Source organism: Lepus europaeus, unplaced genomic scaffold (assembly GCF_033115175.1).
Source record: "Lepus europaeus isolate LE1 unplaced genomic scaffold, mLepTim1.pri SCAFFOLD_29, whole genome shotgun sequence".
NCBI classification, from domain to species: domain Eukaryota; kingdom Metazoa; phylum Chordata; class Mammalia; order Lagomorpha; family Leporidae; genus Lepus; species Lepus europaeus.
In genome coordinates this window covers 9115983-9137307 of record NW_026909167.1, presented here as the reverse complement: position 1 = coordinate 9137307, position 21325 = coordinate 9115983, and the positions used below count along the sequence as shown (strand labels likewise).

Genomic DNA, 21325 nt, shown 5'->3' with positions numbered 1-21325 from the left:
GTTCCTATCCATGTATCTTACCCTGTTTGGGAATGGTGATACCAAGATTTTTTGCCACTCTTAGGATCATTGGTTACTATCCTCAACATGTCTTTTATGACCTTGTCTAAATATGATCAGAGTCGGGGAACTTGGAAGGCTTCCATAGCCTTGGCAACTCATGACGACAGCCTAGGGTGGTTACTGGCGCCATAAACTAGAGTGTCAATTTGTTGGGTCAACAACAGGAGCCACTGTGCGCTTGCTCCTGATGTGGGATCTCTGTCCTTAATGTACTGTACATTTTGATTTAATGCTATAACTAGTACTCAAACAGTATGTTTCACTTTGTGTTTCTATGTGGGTGCAAACTGTTGAAGTATTTATACTAAATTGATCTTCTGTATATAAATAGAATTGAAAATGAATCTTGATGTGAATGGAAGGGGAGAGGGGGCGGGAGAGGGGAGGGTTGCGGGTGGGAGGGAAATTATGGGAAGGGGAAGCCATTGTAATCCATAAGCTGTATACTGGAAATTTATATTCATTAAATAAAAGTTAAAAAAAAAAAGGTAAGTAAACTGCCCCAGGTCAAATATGGCCAAGGCAGGGTTCTAAGCCTGGCTGAGTCCAGACTTATCTCCCTGAACAAACAGTAATGTTCATTACTGACAGAGTTCCTATACAGCACAGAGTTCCTATACAGCATTACGAAAGAACCCAGGACTGATATTGCAGCACAGCAGGCTAAGCTGGTGCTTGCAGCACTAGCATCCCTTATGAGCCTGGGTTCAAGTGCTGGCTGTTCTACTTCCAATCCAATTAGCTGCTCATGTGCTTAACAAAACAGAAGATGGCCCAAGTCCTAGGTCCCCTGCTAACCATAGGGGAGACCAGATGGAATTCCAGATTCCTGGCTTTGCCTGGCCCAGCCCTAGTAATTGTTGCCATTTGGGGAATGAAGCAGTGAATGGATAGAGTATCTGTCTCTCTCTCTAATTCTGCCTCATCAAATAAATAAATAAACCTCTTTAAAAATGATAGGTATATTAAAAAAGAAAAAAATCCCTAAAATAACCTGGTATAAAAATGGAAAGTATGTAACATGCAAATACATTATTAATGTGCAAACAGTTTATACATGCATTAAAAAGCTCATCCTTGCAAGTACTTACTATTAGGATGTTAATAAGTAGGACTATAGAGAATGCTAGAAAATGATATTCATACATGCTGATAAGAATGTACCTTTACAAAGCATTTTTGGAAGACAATCTGATATCAAAACCTATGATCTATATATCTTTCCAGAAATTCTTCTAAACACTGAATCTTAGCACAAAAAGTCACATACATGACTACTCACTCCAAGCTCTTCCACAAAATCAAAATAATGGGAAGAACTTAACTGTTCATCAGCAGAGGAGTGGCTGGAACAGATCACTGTAAATCCATTTATAAAGTATTATATGAAAAGGAAATCAATAAGGACTGACATGGAAAAATGTTGAGGGCATACCATTCAAGGGGAGAAAAGAAGTTATAGAATCCATAGGTTTAAAATATTCATTTGGTAAAAGAAAGGGAGTATCTAAAGGTGAATGACAAAAGACAAATAATACAAAAGAAAATGAGAAAGAGAAATGAACATGCAGATACACATATTGAAAAAGACAATTTTTATAGAGTGGACACTCTAGGGATAGAAGTGGGATTGGGGCCTACGAGTTGAAACAGACATTTGCATTTTAGTTAATAGTTTTCTATAAAAATGTGCAGTGTTTTTGTAATTTTGAGAAAGCAAATGCAAGTGACAAAGAAGTCACTATTTTGTGTTTAGTCTTTTGTTTAGAAAAATAGCAAGATGGGTAAACAAATGAAGGCAAAACACTAAAGAACAACCAGAGAGAATAAAAGAGCAGTACTAAGAATGTTACAAATTAAGAATAACCACTGACACCTACATTCAACTCAACTGACACAATAAATTTTATTGCTTCTATAATAATACTCTGGACAAGGTAAAGAAAATGGGCACAATAAAAACACATGTAAACTCCTGTCACAAATTAATCTTATATATTTCCAGTGGTTCAACACAGTAAATGTAAGATACATAAAGAAAAAGACAAGAAATATAAATATTCAGATTTTATAGCACAACACAATGTTTTCTAAAAAAAAGTTTGTCATAACTGTTTATGTAATTCTGACAGTAATTCAAAACAACAAAAATTACACCTTTCTCCTAACCTTCCCTACAATCTGGATGTGAGGACTGTAGTATTAAAGAAATATGCAAAAATAAGTTTAGTGCTCAGAGACAAATAATTTTCCTAATTTTAATGCATCAAGGTGCAAAAATTTCAATTAAAAAAGCCAATCATTCATTACCCTATGCAGATAAATAAGAGACTTGACAATACTTTTATAACAAAATCCAACCAACATTATACTATAAATACATGTGTGTGTATTTATATATGCAATACCTATTTTAAAAAAGATGATTTAGTGAAAATGACTCTGAAAATATTCATAGATGCATATTATGTACAAACCCTTCTATATAAAAAATTAAACTATTTTTAATGAAATCTCATGTTCACATGCACCTGAAAATTGTACTTGAAAGATAAATAGGTCTACCTAATGGTTTCTTTCTGAAATCATGGCTAAGGCAGTTCTTTCCAAGGGTTCTACCCACTCAACATCACTAATACTAACCAGTATAGACAAACAATACACAGATTCAGCCTGACATTTCTAAGCATTATTTCCTGGAGCTCTGCTCACTGCTAAAAGAGGGGAGAGTTTATTGTTGTGCTACAAAGAATATTTTTGTTTCTTAAAATATACAGTTTCTCTATTCCAAATGAAGCACTTACTTAAGACATTAAGAGGCTAAGAAGCCACTCCATTTGGTGTCACTATGAATATCCCTATAACAAAGAACTCTGTGTTGGAATAACTAGAAACGTTCTCACTAAAGTAATAGTGCATCCTTCACCTGCATAGAATCCATTTGGCTTAATCACTCTTTGCCCCCCAGAACACCAGTCTGGAGTTCAAATGCGCTCCTGGAGGTCCATCTCAACTACGAAAAAATATTTCACAGAAACCATCTGAGGATATATAGGATAATCAATAAATCTGTTTGATGAATCTTAAAATATTAAGGTTAAGATGGAGTGAAAAATGGGAAAGAGTGGGGGGCAATGAAGTTGGGCTGGTCAAATAACCACTTCTCTAAGTCTTTAAACAAATACCTGCAAATATCTAGTTCCTCTAACTTTTTATTCTACAAGAACTGAGGATCTGAAGGTTTTAAAAGGTGAAAAATTGAATACCCCTAAAGAGGGAACAGTCTGAGGCAAAAATTGTAGATCTTTAAATATGTTTTATGTGTACACACAGTTGTGTGTATTACTCTGTATATATTTACATGCATATTCACAAGATGCCCTGCAGTGTAGTTCAAAAGGCCTTTATCAAAAATCAGTTTCTAATATAGGCCCTAGAGTTCATACCACCTGTACAGGAAACAAATGTGCATATATTCACATATTGTAAGCCTTATCAACAAAAAACATTTCTATTAACACTAGGTTAAATAGGTTAACTGTTTCTTCTATTATCAATCAGTGATGTAATTAGAACATTTCTAATACTGAGAATCAAAATAATGAAAAAAATACAACTGAGTCTTAAATTCACAAGAAAAAAGATACTACGTATGGCAAACATGAACAAAGTTGAAATTCCAGAGTAGGGAAAATATCAAAACTTTATAAATCTCTTGGGATGCAGTTTAATTACCGCATCACTAGAAAAATAGACTCATCAAATTAACAGCACTGCTATGGATTCTCTCAACATTTCAACCCATATGTTTATCTTTTTCCTCTTTTGTTTCCAGCTGGAGGTTTCTTCAACTGAAGGAGTTGTCCTCCTGTTCCAAAACCTGCAGAGGCAGGATTGGACACCCCAAATGTCAATCCAGCTGATGCCGTGATGCCAGGATTGCTGAAGGTAAACCCAGATGTACTTGAGCTGCCAAAGCCTTATGATTAGGGAAGAAAATATTCATATCAGAAGTTAAATCACAGACACAAATACAAAAACTGGGCTGAATGGTAAAATTCTATCTGAAAGAATACATAATTTGTAAGACCAGCAAGTAACTCAGGTTTCTGAATTTCTAACATGGAATTTTATAGGCAAATAGTTTAGCCAGCAATCAAGTGGCACCTTGAAAGACAGAAGTTTAGTGATGTAGGCCAGAAGAGATACATTAGTACAATAAATCTGCAACAAACTTCAAGTTGCCAGGAGCTTTGCTGTTAAACATATCAAGGCACCTTCCTCCTCAGCCCTATGGAAAGATCTTAGCAACACCCAGAAGACACTCTCATGACATCCTGGACCCAGTCCTGCAACCCCAGGTCCTCGAAGAAAGCCTCAGCTTACAAGGCTCTGGACAGAGGACACAAAGAGCAGCACTCTCTGTTTTGAATTCGTAAAAGCCCTTGCAAAACTAAGATCAAATCCTACTTATGCAGTATTTAGATTATAATCCTGGTATCACTGAATTCTGTTTTCTTACTCTGCTGGAGATGTTGGTTTTCATTTAATATTAATTCTCTAAATTTAAACATATCTTAACTATTACATCATCATTTCAGACATGCTACTTATCCTTAAACATTGCACATTAAAATAAGCTGTTATCTAAAAGTAGAACAAATGCAAGCAGAGACAGAATCTGGAATTTTCTCCTAGAAGAGTCAAAAGACAGTGCCTATTTCAAAAATAAACAAGGAACTCAACCATCACTTGTAAGGTTGTAGAATTCTTAAAGCCAGAGGAACTTATAGTTGAAGAGTATCTCTTTGGAATAGAAAAGGTTCTCCTTCATCCGTAATGATAAAATCTTGGTTAAATGTTCATCATTATGGGTTCATTTTTCCAATAAGGAAGAAAACATTGAACCGTGAAGCTAATCACTGGGTTCAAAATGAATCTCTACTAGTTAAGAGAAGATACAAAAACTGTATGATTATGTAGGTTTGCATGCTTCATCTAGGAAATATAAACTGAAGTAGGAATCTTTTTGAGTTACTGGAATAATAACACTTATACTTTCAAATAAAATAACTTGAAACTTTAAATTTGCCTGAAATTCAGGCAGAAAAACACAAACCTGCACTAAGACTTCCTGAGGGCTTATTTGTTGTTCCAAATCCAAATGTTGAGGCCCCTGTGGTGCTGCATCCAAAACCAGAGCTAGTTCCAAATCCTAGTGGAAGGGTAATAGAGAAATATACAATGGTACATAAAACACAGGTTAAAGGATGCTTACAAATAAGATCAAATTTATCAAAGGTATAAGAAATACAGTGTTGAACAACATGACTTCATTAAGGAAATCTATTTGTCCTGTTGCATAAGACTTCTGTAAGAACAAGATTAATTTTGAAGTAACACATAAGTATTTAAACTAAGTTTATGACCCTTCAGTAATTTTTAAAGAAGGCCATATAAAAATAAGATGATAATAGCAGTGCTTCTTCTAAATGTGAAATTTTATTGAACATTCAAGAATGATTTTTGAAAAAATTATAAACAGATCTACTTGAGGAGTATTTCATTTTACAAAACAAAGATTCACTAGGTTAATTAATAAACATGACATGTACAGCAAGGTACAATAGAAACATACAAAAGGTAATTTTATTCTGCTCTTTACTAAACCATTTTTGGCTAATCAAAAATCTTTACCATTGAAAAACTGCATAACCACATAATGGTCAATTTGTTTTAAACTATTCAATAACAGTAGATTCCCACTACACTACCAGCCAATGCAACAATGAAATATTGGGTTTGAGGTGTTATGTCTTTCCTCTTAACAGATTTTCACAATTGGAAAAAAACCCTAAGTATTTTTCATCACATAGAGTTCATAAATATAATTCTCAGTGCTTGATGACTGGTATCCAAGATGCTCTTGAAATAAAGGTGAAATTCATTTTAGAATGTTGCTTTACAACAGCTTATATAAAATTACTGAGTTTGTTAGTCATAGCCTGTTACTGAGGAATACATGGCAAACTGGATTACAGATTGCCAGAGTTATACTGTCTGCCATGATTCTTGTAACTCTTAGTGAAGAGCAAACTCTATAATAAATAACCAAAATACTTTATATGCTTCCTTCTTCTTTTAGTAGAAATAAATAAGAAAGTCTTACTCATCCTGCTATAAGGTGCTTGGCAAAACATAACCAACTCTCAATTATCCATACCAAAGGATTGTGAATGCATTTGTATTTAGCAGGGTGTTTTCTGCAGAGGACTTACCTTACCAATTATAGTTAACTTTGAAGCTATTAAAATAAGCTTAATTACTTATAGATACAAGTATAGATATAGGCAAATAGGCCAAAAATACTTAGACATGGACAGAAGGTGTTTAATTTATAATAAAATCATTTCCCCATTTAACATGCTTATTTTCAGAGAAAAAAATATGATTATCCATGGAACAGTTTGGATTCCAAACTAATATTAAGACTAACACTTTTTATACTTTTAATTACACTTGTTAAAACTAATTCTCAAGTTCATATTTCAGTATATTGCTTTGAAAAGAAGAATATCCCTACCACTTATTTTTTAATACTTTTTATATTTACTATTCATAGAAGGAATGATCCTTTCAAGTTTGAAATCTAATATGAGAAAGCAATGACTATGCTTAGAGAATCATTTTTGCAAGATGGGAACTTAACTTTCCAAAATAGCGGCAGATCCTCTTAGAAATATTTTTAAAGCCTAGTATCAATTCAAGTGTACTAATAGTTCAATGAAATATTAGAAAAGTTAAAGTGTACTTCCAAGGCTTGAAGAACCTAAGCCACTTGATTGCAAGCCAGTGTCAATACCTGAGTCGAATGGCATTCCAAAACTAACTGCCAGAGATGGTTGTGGCCCTGGTATAAAAACAAATGGGGGGGAAAAACAAATTTGCCTTACTCTTTCAAGATTAAAGTTTCTTTATGAAATTATTTTAAATGAACAGTGATTACTTTTAACAAACTCCATTTATTAAAACTGTTTTCAGGATATCTCTCCAGACTAATCTGTCCCAAATGATTTACCTAACCAGTAAAAAAAAAGTTAATTAACTTTTTCAGAACTAGACGTTAAAAGAGACTTACCACAATGAAAGATATTAGTTAAACCTACTAAATAATTTGAAATCTTTAATGTATCATAAATTCTATTTGTTTTAGATTTACTTCTAGACTTATTTTAGATCTCCCCACTTGTTTCCTGAGTAAAATCTCCCCACTTGTTTCCTGAGTAAAACTATTTGGTGCAATCAGTAAAGGGGTTTACTTTAAAAAAAACAAAACAAAACAACAACAAAAAAAAACCTTCTTAGTTGTTAGAGTCAAGTCTCAATTGATCAAAAGAGACTGAGACTAACATGGGAAAACTATCATGTTACTTCATAAGAGTTAATACCCAAAAAACTAGGCAGCAATTTTTTATAAAATATAAATGATAAATGCAATAAATAGATAAAAACAAGACAATGTTTTATTTTATTAAATTTATTGTTCATTTTAAAGCAAACCAATTACACAGTAACATGACAATTCCAACTTGTTCACAAAAAGTGATAATTGAGTTCTCTTCTTAAGCTCTGCTAACATTACACCACTTATCACCTGATTAAATAAGATAGATAATGAACATTTACAAAGGCACCACTGTATACCTTGACAGATTCAATACATTCAATATTTCAATTCAGAACTTTCTTCCCAACATTTTGGAAAATGTATTTAGATGCAAAATGATTAGCCATCCTTTTCCCATTGATACTTTAAAGATTTTGGCTGAGTTTGTTTGGCAAGAATAGCATCAAACTTACTAGCCTCTCTTTCTATCACCTATTTTTTTTAAACTAAGTAGAATACAAAAACCTAAAAATCTCTCATTTGATAAATAATTTATGAAAATTAAAAAATTTCATAGTACAATCTTCAGTCTTGTCTTTTTCAAGCACAGTGATCAGTGCATCTCAAAATTGAGGGAAAACATAATATGCGTATTAAAATTTAAATTTGCAAAGAAATCAAAGCCTTCAAGTTGTCCAATGAAGAATGAGGTTTATATATTCAAATGGTAGTGTAAAATTATAATAAAACATTAGAAAAAACTGAGGAACTACATTCTACTACACTGGGACAGAAACTGGACTTTTCAAATAGCTTCTACCCAGAAAGTAAAGGGCAATAACTAATAGCAGCCAGAGTTCGTATACTATTATCAAAATAAAAATAAGGAAATTAAAAAAGGGTTTATATTTTTATATCCAGTTTAAGGTCAATTTGAGAACAAAATATCTGCCTAGCAGCTCTTTTGTAAAATGTTACCATAGGAAAAAGAAACTAAGCATATTACTTTCTTACTTCTAACAAAAAGATTTTAAAAACACACATCCAGTTTCTTTAACATTGAGAGACTTAAGTGTTACATTTTAATAGGAGGCACTGCTGGTGGAAGACCCAAAAGAATAATCCACACCACAGCCCTCAGCCTTCTAAGTCATAAGAGTTTACTCAAATAGCATGTTTTTGTTGTGTGTGGGTCTGTTTGAAAAGAACAACAGAACATAATTTCTCTAATCATCAATCTTCAGGATATAGGTAACCAAGAACTCATTATCTAGTAATCATAAGACTTTCCATTGCACAACAGATACATAATTTGAGTTTTGTACCTTCACACAAATTCTGAAGGCAATATCATTTATAAAACTAGTAGGCAAATGTATAACATTTTTAAATAGTAAATACTCATGATAAATATCTCTAATGCCAAAGTATTACCATATATTACACTCTGGCCACCATATCTATTAGTTTCATGGTTAGAAAGCAGAATCTATGGCCGGCGCCGTGGCTCACTAGGCTAATCCTCTGCCTTGCGGCGCCAGCACACAGGGTTCTAGTCCCAGTCAGGGCACCGATCCTGTCCCGGTTGCCCCTCTTCCAGGCCAGCTCTCTGCTGTGGCCAGGGAGTTCAGTGGAGGATGGCCCAAGTCCTTGGGCCCTGCACCCCATGGGAGACCAGGAGAAGCACCTGGCTCCTGCCATCGGATCAGCGCGGTGCGCTGGCCGCAGCGTGCTACCGCGGCGGCCATTGGAGGGTGAACCAATGGCAAAAGGAAGACCTTTCTCTCTGTCTCTCTCTCACTGTCCACTCTGTCTGTCAAAAAAAAAAAAGTTAAAAAAAAAAAAGAAAGAAAGCAGAATCTAAACCCTTCAGGCAAAGTTACCTAAACAATTCAAGAAGTCTGCTATGAAATCTTCATGAATTCAATGAGAGGCTTAGTTCCATAAATAAAAACAAGTCAGTAGTAACAGATACCAATGATTGCCAGTGAAATCTTCATGTAGAGTAACATTTTACAAAAGTTACCATGTGATATGTTCACACAAAACAAAAATCAAGTTTAGCTCTGTAATTTATATTTACCAAAATAAATTCTACTTTTTGAAAAGTAAAACCGTATTCACAGGAAAAGGACTGAAGTGCTAAAATTTTTATAATTTTCCATGATCACTCAAAATGACTAATGTAATTAGTATGGTTAACTCCTAAATCATATTTTAAGGTGATGATTTAAAAAAAAAGAAAACCAAAAAAATGCCTTTTGCCCAGACTGAAAAATTTTACTTATTCTGATTTAATGGGGGAATGTTCCTTTGGTTATTAAATACACAAAATCACAGAACCACAAGAAACTGAGAAAAAATACTTAAGGTTTCCTATTTCCTACATCTTAAATTTCCTATTTCCTACATCTTAAATGTCCAAACCTACACTAAAGCTACAAAAGAGGAATTCCTAACAAATGTCTAGGCTCTCCTTTTTTTTTTTTTGGACAGGCAGAGTAGACAGTGAGAGGGAGAGACAGAGAGAAAGGTCTTCCTTTTGCCATTGGTTCACCCTCCATTGGCCGCTGCGGATGGTGTGCTGCAGCCGGCGCACCGCGCTGATCCGATGGCAGGAGCCAGGTGCTTCTCCTGGTCTCCCATGGGGTGCAGGGCCCAAGGACTTGGGCCATCTTCCACTGCACTCCCTGGCCACAGCAGAGAGCTGGCCTGGAAGAGGGGCAACCGGGACAGAATCCGGTTAGGCTCTCCTTTAAAACAGCAGCCAAGTCACATGAGAAAAGTCTTACTATGTAAACATCAACAACTTTAACCTAAGTGTCGAAACACAGTAGCAAAACTCAATCCCAAAACAATGATCCAAAAAAAAGAAAGAAAGAAAGAAAGAAAGAAAGAAAGAAAGAAGGAAAGAAAAGTAAAGAGCAAGAAAGAAAAAGAAAAAATCTAAAAACTTATCCTAAATCTTAAGGAAGCATGGGAAGCTCTGGTGGAAATGTGTACTCAAGCTCTGCCAGAACAGAAATGATACCTGCATGACATTCATTTCATACACAAGGTTTTTCAACAATTCTCTCCAGTATTTAGGTCCATTCCTCCACCTCCAAGAAAGACTATATAGAAACCACCTTCAGAAGGTAGCAGTCTAAGAAACTAGCTGATCTATGCCCATATTTACATAAACACAGTCAAGAATCTATACACCCATAAAAGCAAAAAACTGAAATCTGTACAAGTCCACAGTGAAGTGTATAAGTAATGTACAATATCTAGCTTCTTATAGATGGTATAAAACTTATAATTAGCACTTTAAAAAGATTTCATGTTACAGAGCATAAGGGATAACTCACTGAATACAAAACAATGCAATAAATAGGGACACTGTTAGCCTGTTTGCCCAGCAGTAATTTGTGAAATCATTACATATGTATATAACAGAACTCATAAATCTCACATTCATGGTGATAATTAAAGACTAAAATGCTAAAGATTCTGACTGGGGAGGCAGAAAGAAATGGTCTACAGAGCATAAGAGACCTTTTAAGAACAAAGTGGAAAAGGGAAGACAATGCAAAATTGTTATCACTATTGGTTAATGTCTCAGTTCTAAAAATATTGTACATTACTTTTACACTTCACTGTGGACTTGTACAGATTTCAGTTTTTTGCTTTTATGTGTGTATAGATTCCAAATGAAAACACTGTAAGATTCTTAGACTGATAAATCACAACCTGCCGCTTGGTTAGAAAACCCTCATGTGGACTTCAAAAACTGCAAAGAACACTAAAAGCAATCAAAATTTCCCCTGGCAAAAAAGGCTTGGCAGAAGTCAGACAAAGCACATGAGCAAAAGGGCTCCTTGGCTTGATGACTCTGAGTTAAGTTAATGTTCTCGACAATCATAGAGGTCAAAGACCAAATCTAGGTTGTTTACCTTTCTATCCTCTCAAGCATAGCACATAGTAGGAACTCTTATTTATAGAATGAACATATATTATCACATGTCCATGATCCCAAAATACATGAAAGTCCACAACTTCTCAAGACTGCCTACATAAGAAAGTAAAACAAATAAACAAAAAAAACAGGTCACTTTGCTTCAAGTTTACTTATTTACCATACTCATTTACAGTGAACATTTTAGGTAACTGACTTTTTTCAAGTTTTATTTACTACAGTGGAAATCAACTATACTTAAAGAATACTTAACCACACCCACACTTATCTTAGCTACTTCTTTAGGATTAATACTGGCTCTAAAATGAAAACTGGTACTATGATTGGTTTGATTAGCTGGTTAAATAATCATGAGAACAAATGGTTGTATCACAGGATTGATTCTTCAGAGGAATCAAACTCATGACTTTTCCCCTCTATAACTTGAGATTGCAACCCTATACTACAGCCAACTCAAAGGCTTCTAGACAGTGCTTATGTGAACCACCAGTCACTAGGGTCCAGCCATGGATTATGGCTGGTTTGGCATAAATCCATCAATTCTTTTTTGTTTTTTTTTGACAGGCAGAGTTAGATGGTGAGAGAGAGAGAGACAGAGAGAAAGGTCCTCCTTCCATTAGTTCACCCCCAAATGGCCGCCATGGCCATTGCGCTGCACCAATCCCAAGCCAGGAGCCAGGTGCTTCCTCCTGGTCTCCCATGCGGGTGCAGGGCCCAAGGACCTGGGCCATCCTCCACTACCTTCCCGGGCCAGAGCAGAGAGCTGGACTGGAAGAGGAGCAACCGGGACAGAACCAGCGCCCCAACCGGGACTAGAACCCAGAGTACTGGTGCTGCAGGGGGAGGATTAGCCTAGTGAGCTGCAGCGCCCGCCAATCCATCAACTCTTTATGGACAGCAAGTCGATTCTGTCATCTCCAAATGTGAAGAATAATTTTCTAAACTGCCAATAGGGAAATCCAGATTGCTTCCCTAATAAAAGCAGCCTAGGGGGCGGAGCCAAGATGGCGGATAGTGAGGACGTGTGCCTTAGTTTGGGAAAATAAACTTTCATAAAAGTGGAATTACTGTAGCCTCAGGAAAAGACTCAAGAAAAAAAACTGCAGAGGAAACGCTTCCGGATCTTGTGGATGAGACACAGAGGACTTACAGGGAACCCACCGCGTGGAAAACCAACCGAGACGAGACGAGCAGCAGCGGCGGGAGAGGAGCCAGAGCCACAGAATCTCGCCAGCGCGGGAACGGAGGATGGTAAGACAAAGACCTGAGAAGTCCGAGACATTGGGGGGAGGGGGAACAGAGGCCTCTCCCTTCACTCACCAAGCAAACAAAGAGCACCGCGATTTTACATATGTAAAGCTCAGCCAAACTCAATATCTTTAGCGAAACTGGAGAACACATTGAGGGCTGCATAAACTCTGTGTATGGTCCCAGGGGTAGATCAAACGAATACTCACAGAGGCTAGATTTCAACTACCCTCAACTCCACTCCCAACTGAGTGAAGAGAAAAAAAAGAGAGAGAGAGAGAGAGAGAGAGAGAGAGAGAGAGAGAGAGAGAGTCCTAGCAAGGAGCAAGTAATCTGGGAGAGTCGCTCTTTACACAGCCTTAAACCTCAAGAAACAAGCATAGCTCTCTGGCCACACCCATCACAGCCCCTAAGGCTCCAACAAAACAGACAGCTCACTTAGAGGCATAGTATAATGAGAGAAAAAACAAAAACAAAAACAAAAACACCACAAATTATCTCTAACATGCCAAGCAAGAAACATAGAAGTGGAGGTTCTAAGAACAAGGAAGGCACTATGACGCCCCCAAGTGAACAAGACACGACAATGCAAGATTATGAAGATGAAGAGATAGAGCAAATGCAAGAGGCAGATTTCAAAAAATTCATAAGAACATTAAGAAGTTCTCAAAAACAAATTCTTGAACTACAGAAATCCTTAATGGACAAGATAGAAAATCTCTCCCGTGAAAATGAAATATTAAGGAGGAATCAAAATGAAATGAAAAAATTAGTGGAACAGGAAACTGCGATACTGACAAAAAACCTCAATGAAATGAAGAACTCAATAGATCAAATGGCAAACACATTAGAGAGCCTTAAAAACAGAATGGGTGAAGCAGAAGAGAGAATATCGGAATTAGAAGACAGAGAACAGGAAAGGAAACAGTCAAATCAAAGAAAAGAAGAAGAAATCAGAAATCTAAAAAATACTGTCAGGAATCTACAGGATACTATTAAAAAACCCAACATTCGGGTTCTAGGAGTACCTGAAGGCATGGAAAGGGAGAAAGGATTAGAAGGCCTTTTTAGTGAGATACTAGCAGAAAATTTCCCAGGTTTGGAGAAGGACAGAGACATCCTAGTACAGGAAGCTCAGAGAACCCCTAATAAACATGATCAAAAGAGATCCTCACCACGACACGTCGTAATCAAACTCACCACAGTGAAACACAAAGAAAAGATCCTAAAATGTGCAAGAGAGAAACGCCAGATTACTCTCAGAGGATCTCCAATTAGACTTACAGCTGATTTCTCATCAGAAACCCTACAAGCCAGGAGAGAATGGCAAGATATAGCCCAGGTACTAAGAGAGAAAAACTTCCAGCCCAGAATATTATATCCTGCAAAGCTCTCATTTGTGAATGAAGGTGAAATTAAGACCTTTCACAGCAAACAGAAATTGAAAGAATTTGTCGCCACTCGTCCAGCCCTGCAAAAGATGCTTAAAGATGTGTTACATACAGAAACACAGAAACACGGTCACCAATATGAAAGAAGGTAAAGGAAGGAAACCTCAGAGCAAAAGATCACAGGAATCTCAAACCAGATATTAGAAAATATCTTTGGCAAATGGCAGGGCAAAGTTACTCCTTCTCAATAGTCACACTGAATGTTAATGGCTTGAACTGTCCAGTTAAAAGACACCGATTGGCCGATTGGGTTAAGGAACAAAACCCATCCTTTTGCTGCTTACAAGAAACCCATCTATCCAACAATGATCCATACAAGCTGAGAGTGAAAGGCTGGAAAAAGATATACCACGCCAACAGAAATGAAAAGAGAGCGGGTGTAGCCATCTTAATATCGGACAACATAAACTTTACCACAAAAACTGTTAGGAGAGACAAAGAGGGGCACTATATAATGATTAAGGGATCCATTCAACAGGAAGATATAACGATTATCAACGTATATGCACCTAGTTACAGGGCACCAGCTTATTTAAAAGACTTGTTAAGGGACTTAAAGGGAGACTTAGACCCCAATACAATAGTACTGGGGGACTTCAATACTCCACTCTCAGAGATAGACAGATCAACAGGACAGAAGATCAACAAGGAGACAGTAGATTTAAATGACACTATAGCCCAAATGGATCTTACAGACATCTACAGAACATTTCATCCTATATCTAAGGACTTTACATTCTTCTCAGCAGTACATGGAACCCTCTCTAGGATTGACCACATACTAGGCCATAAAGCAAGTCTCAGCAAATTCAAAAGAATTAGAATCATACCATGCAGCTTCTCAGACCACAAAGGAATGAAATTGGAAATTGGCAACTCAGGAATCCCTAGAGCACGTGCAAACACATGGAGATTGAACAACATGCTCCTGAATGAACAATGGGTCATAGAAGAAATTAAAAGAGAAATCAAAAATTTTCTGGAAGTAAATGAGGATAACAGCACAACATACCAAAACCTATGGGATACAACAAAAGCAGTGTTAAGAGGAAAGTTTATATCAATAGGTGCCTACATCAAGAAATTGGAAAGGCACCAAATAGATGAGCTTTCAAGTCATCTCAAGGATCTAGAAAATCTGCAGCAAACCAAACCCAAACCCAGTAGGAGAAGAGAAATAATTAAAATCAGAGAAGAAATCAACAGGATTGAATCCAAAAAAACATTACAAAAAATCAGCCAAACGAGGAGCTGATTTTTTGAAAAAATAAACAAAATTGACACCCCATTGGCCCAACTAACTAAAAAAAGAAGAGAAAAGACCCAAATCAATAGGATCAGAGATGAAATGGGAAACGTAACAACAGACGCCACAGAAATAAAAAGAATCATCAGAAATTACTACAAGGACTTGTATGGCAGCAAACAGGGAAATCTATCAGAAATGGACAGATTCTTGGACACATACAACCTCCCTAAATTGAGCCAGGAAGACATAGAAAACCTAAACAGACCAATAACTGACACAGAAATTGAAACAGTAATAAAGGCCCTCCCAAGAAAGAAAAGCCCAGGGCCAGATGGATTCACTGCTGAGTTCTACCAGACATTTAGAGAAGAACTAACTCCAATTCTTCTCAAACTATTCAGAGCAATCGAAAAAGAGGGAATCCTCCCAAATTCTTTCTATGAAGCCACCATCACCTTAATTCCTAAGCCAGAAAGAGACGCAACATTGAAAGAGAATTACAGACCAATATCCCTGATGAACATAGATGCAAAAATTCTCAATAAAATTCTGGCCAATAGAATGCAACAACACATCAGAAAGATCATCCACCCAGACCAAGTGAGATTTATCCCTGGTATGCAGGGATGGTTCAACATTCGCAAAACAATCAACGTAATACACTACATTAACAGACTGCAGAAGAAAAACCATATGATTCTCTCAATAGACGCAGAGAAAGCATTTGATAAAATACAACACCCTTTCATGATGAAAACTCTAAGCAAACTGGGTATGGAAGGAACATTCCTTAATACAATCAAAGCAATATATGAAAAACCCACGGCCAACATCCTATTGAATGGGGAAAAGTTGGAAGCATTTCCACTGAAATCTGGTACCAGACAGGGATGCCCTCTCTCACCACTGCTATTCGATATAGTTCTGGAAGTTTTGTCCAGAGCTATTAGGCAAGAAAAAAAAATTAAAGGGATACAAATTGGGAAGGACGAACTCAAACTATCCCTCTTTGCAGATGATATGATTCTTTATTTAGGGGACCCAAAGAACTCTACTAAGAGACTGCTGGAACTCATCGAAGAGTTTGGCAAAGTAGCAGGATATAAAATCAATGCACAAAAATCAACAGCCTTTGTATACACAGGCAATGCCACGGCTGAGGAAGAACTTCTAAAATCAATCCCATTCACAATAGCTACAAAAACAATCAAATACCTTGGAATAAACTTAACCACAGACGTTAAAGATCTCTACGATGAAAACTACAAAACCTTACAGAAAGAAATAGAAGAGGATACCAAAAAATGGAGAAATCTTCCATGCTCATGGATTGGAAGAATCAATATCATCAAAATGTCTATTCTCCCAAAAGCAATTTATACATTCAATGCAATACCCATCAAGATCCCAAAGACCTTCTTCTCAGATCTAGAAAAAATGATGCTGAAATTCATATGGAGACACAGAAGACCTCGAATAGCCAAAGCAATCCTGTACAACAAAAACAAAGCCGGAGGCATCACAATACCTGATTTTAGGACATACTACAGGGCAGTTGTTATCAAAACAGCATGGTACTGGTACAGAAACAGATGGATAGACCAATGGAACAGAATAGAAACACCAGAAATCAATCCAAACATCTACAGCCAACTTATATTTGACCAAAGATCCAAATCTAATCCCTGGAATAAGGACAGTCTATTCAATAAATGGTGCTGGGAAAATTGGATTTCCACGTGCAGAAGCTTGAAGCAAGACCCATACCTATCACCTTACACAAAAATTCACTCAACATGGATTAAATACTTAAATCTACGACCCGAAACCATCAAATTATTAGAGAGCATTGGAAAAACCCTGCAAGATATAGGCACAGGCAAAGACTTCCTGGAAAATACTCCAACAGCACAGGCAGTCAAAACCAAAATTAACATTTGGGATTGCATCAAATTGAGAAGTTTCTGTTCTTCGAAAGAAACAGTCAGGAAAGTGAAGAGGCAACCAACAGAATGGGAAAAAATATTCACAAACTATACTACAGATAAAGGATTGATAACCAGAATCTACAAAGAAATCAAGAAAATCCACAACAACAAAACAAACAACCCACTTAAGAGATGGGCCAAGGACTTCAATAGACATTTTTCGAAAGAGGAAATCCAAATGGCCAACAGACACATGAAAAAATGTTCAAGATCACTAGCAATCAGAGAAATGCAAATCAAAACCACAATGAGGTTCCATCTCACCCCGGTGAGAATGGCTCACATTCAGAAATCTACCAACAACAGATGCTGGAGAGGATGTGGGGAAAAAGGGACACTAACCCACTGTTGGTGGGAATGCAAACTGGTTAAGCCACTATGGAAGTCTGTCTGGAGATTCCTCAGAAACCTGAACATAACCCTACCATACAACCCAGCCATTCCACTCCTTGGAATTTACCCAAAGGAAATTAATTTGGCAAATAAAAAAGCCATCTGCACATTAATGTTTATTGCAGCTCAATTCACAATAGCTAAGACCTGGAACCAACCCAAATGCCCATCAACAGTAGACTGGATAAAGAAATTATGGGACATGTACTCCATAGAATACTATACAGCAGTAAGAAACAACGAAACCCAGTCATTTGCAACAAGATGAAGCAATCTGGAAAACATCATGCTGAGTGAATTAAGCCAGTCCCAAAGAGAAAAATATCATTTGTTTTCCCTGATCGGTGACAACTGAGCACCAAAGGGGAAACCTGTTAAGTGAAATGGACACTATAAGCAACAATGAACTGATCAGCTCCTGTCCTGACTTTAGATGTACAATGTAATACTCTATCCTTTTTAGTATTTGTTGTTGTTGTTGTTGTTTTAGTACTATTGGTTGAACTCAGTAATTAACACACAATTATTCTTAGGTTTTTAGATTTTAACTGAAAAGTGATCCCTGTTAAATCTAAGAGTGGAAAAAGAGAGGGAGGAGATGAACAATTAGGAACATGCTCAATCAGACTGGCCGCAAATGGTGGAGTTAGAAATGTGCAGGGGATTCCAATACAATCCCATCAAGATGGCATGTACCAATGCCATCGCACTAGTCCAAGTGATCAATTTCAGCTCACAATTGATAGCTCTGATAGGTCTAAGAGTCAAAGAGATCACACAAACAAGACAAGTATCTGCTAATACTAACTGATAGAATCAAAAAGGGAGAGAAAGATCCAACATGGGAAGTGGGATACACAGCAGACTCATAGGATGGCAGATGTCCTAAACAACACTCCGGCCTCAGAGTCAGCCCTCAAGGCATTCGGATCTGGCTGAAGAGCCCATGAGAGTATAGCAGGCATGGAAAGCCAAGATATCATGGGAAAAAAAAAGACCTAAATGAATGATCTCTGTGAGTGAGATCCCAGTGGAAAGAACGGGGCCATCAAAGAAGGAGGTACCCTTCTCCGAAGGGAGGAGAGAACCTCCACTTTGACTATGACCCTATCGGAATAAGATCAAAGTCAGCGAACTCTAAAGGCTTCCATAGCCCTGGAAACTCATGACTAGAGCCTAGGGAGATTACTGACGCCATGAACAGGAGTGTCAAATTGTTAAGTCAGCAACAGGAGTCACTGTGTACTTACACCCCATGCGGGATCTGTCCCTAATGTGTCGTCTAAAGCCAAGTGATGCTATGACTGGTACTGAAACAGTATTTTTATACTTTGCGTTTCTGTGTGGGCGCAGACTGATGAGGTCTTTGCTAATTATATACTGAAGTGATCTTCTGTATATAAAGAGAAATGGAAATGAAAAAAAAAAAAACCTGGTGTTAAAATGGAAATGGCATAGAAAATTAATTATTTTGAAAAAAAAATTATGTAGGATCTCTGTCTTTAATGTGCTGTACATTGCTATTTAATGCTATAATTAGTAATCCAATGGTAGTTTTTTCACTTTATGTTGCTATATGGGCAAAATGTTGAAATCTTTACCTAATATATACTAAACTGATCTTCTGTATACAAAGAGAATTGAAAATGAATCTTTACATGAATGGAAGGGGAAAGGGAGCGGGAAAGGGGAGGGTTGCGGGCGGGAGGGAAGTTATGGGAGGGGGGAAGCCATTATAACCCATAAACTATACTTTGGAAATTTATATTCATTAAATAAAAGTTTAATAAAAAAAAGCAGCCTAAATGCAATCTAAATACATACTTTCTCCCTTTTTGCGTACTATAATTTCCTACTGGACTCTATGGAACTCTCAGAAAAAACATATACTATAGCATAACCAATAAGCATCACTCAAAAATTTAGGAATGATGAAACAAAAATCTATATCCATTAAGGCTATCCTTTTCTATGATAAGTCTCAAGTCTGATAAAAGTTACTGGATGAGTAAGATGACAAGGCATAAGCTTGGAAATACCTCAGGAATACTATAGAACTAGACCTCAAAAATGTTCCTCTGATTAGAAGTGGAATTACACAGGTGACTAAAAGGTTCTGCTTTCTAGTATTTCACTAAATATTTTCAGCTCCCACATCTCAAAATATCTTGTTTCTGCTCTTGCTACTGGTCTGTTTTGAGAAGGTACAAACAACTTTAGCATGCGTCTTCAAATTATTAAGAGAGCCTGTATATTCTGTTTTCGGTCAACACACAAACAAACCTACTGATCTTCAACGTACCTTCAGTCAATAAAAACCTACTACATCCTGAAAGAGGGTACTTTGCAATTTTTATATTTGAAGGAAATGAGAATGCACCATCTATCAGTATCATACATGAAAAATGCAATGTTTGGACTGATGATCTCTGACTTTAAAACAATAAATGATACAATCACGATTTTAGAATCTGATATTCTTAAGTGTAATTCAGTAGTGAAACACCATATTCTAAAGGGCATTTATAGCAATACAGCAAATAACATTTAGTTCACAATATTCAATATCTAATTGATATATAATTATTGCTAAACTACCCTGTGTTTTTTTTTTTAGGTATGTTTCTAATTGTGTCCATCACAATTTCTAGACTGTATTGGAATCTCTATTCATAGAAATTTTTTCAGTGCTCACACAAAAGGAAGACTTATGAAAATGCACATAAATGTTCTGCATTTGAATGGTAAGAAGCTATAACTTGAATGCATTCACACCTGTAGCAGGCTGTTGCTGCTGTGTAAGTGTTGCAGCCATGATAACGGCTGCTGCATTTGGCATGGTGCCGAAAGGGGTGGGTCCAGTAGTAACTCTGGGTGCATTCTGCCACTTCTTGGCTTCTGCTCGCTTGGCTTCAAACACATCTACTGCATCTCCCAAGAACATTTTCCTGTAGCCAAGGTACTGTTCTTTAAGCACCTAAAGGAAAGCAAAAATAAGTAAGTACATAAACAACAACAATAGCAAAAAATGGCCAATCAAGCTCTCTGTTGACTTTTATAATATAACTAAGAAATAAGTTACCAAAGACAGAAAAGACACTGTCAATATTATATGAACAAAGTTCATAGTTCCAGAGCAGGAAGAATCACAGGTTCATAAAGAGGTCTGGTTTATACAAGGCAATATCTGCCTTGATTAAAGTATTAGTAAGAATTATTCTATTTTAAACCAGAATTGTTAAATACTTTATTTAGCCTAATTTAGACAAGTTTCATGAAACTTTTTTTCAAGAGATACAGTGTTTTCATATTTCCTACCTTTCTTAGGAGAAACCTATAATTAAAAGCTATTTTATCCTTTGATATGGATGTCAGTATTTGATGTTTTAGCTCCAAATTTTGCTACCATTATAATAAACTAAGTGGGCTTGCCATGGACTGAAAACCAAGGAAAGTGTGGAGTCAAAAACAGGATATACAATGTAAGAAAAAAAATCTAAAACATATTGTTCTGTCTCAAATCCATTCTACCTTCTCCTGTGCAATTCCATGCCACAGTCATATACTGTTTGGCATCAGTATCCCACC

At 36.6% G+C, this 21325-nt stretch overlaps 1 protein-coding gene across 1 annotated transcript; it reads right to left on the bottom strand.

Annotated features, from left to right (window-relative positions):
- Positions 1-3756: 3756 nt before the first annotated feature.
- Positions 3757-20708, bottom strand: LOC133754854 (nucleoporin p58/p45-like). Its single transcript, XM_062185231.1, has 3 exons — positions 20513-20708; positions 5183-5278; positions 3757-4042 (listed from the first exon to the last, which is right to left on the bottom strand). The coding sequence occupies exons 1-3, from the start codon at positions 20679-20681 to the stop codon at positions 3873-3875; spliced, it is 435 nt and encodes a 144-aa protein (XP_062041215.1). The 5' UTR covers positions 20682-20708; the 3' UTR covers positions 3757-3872.
- Positions 20709-21325: the final 617 nt, after the last annotated feature.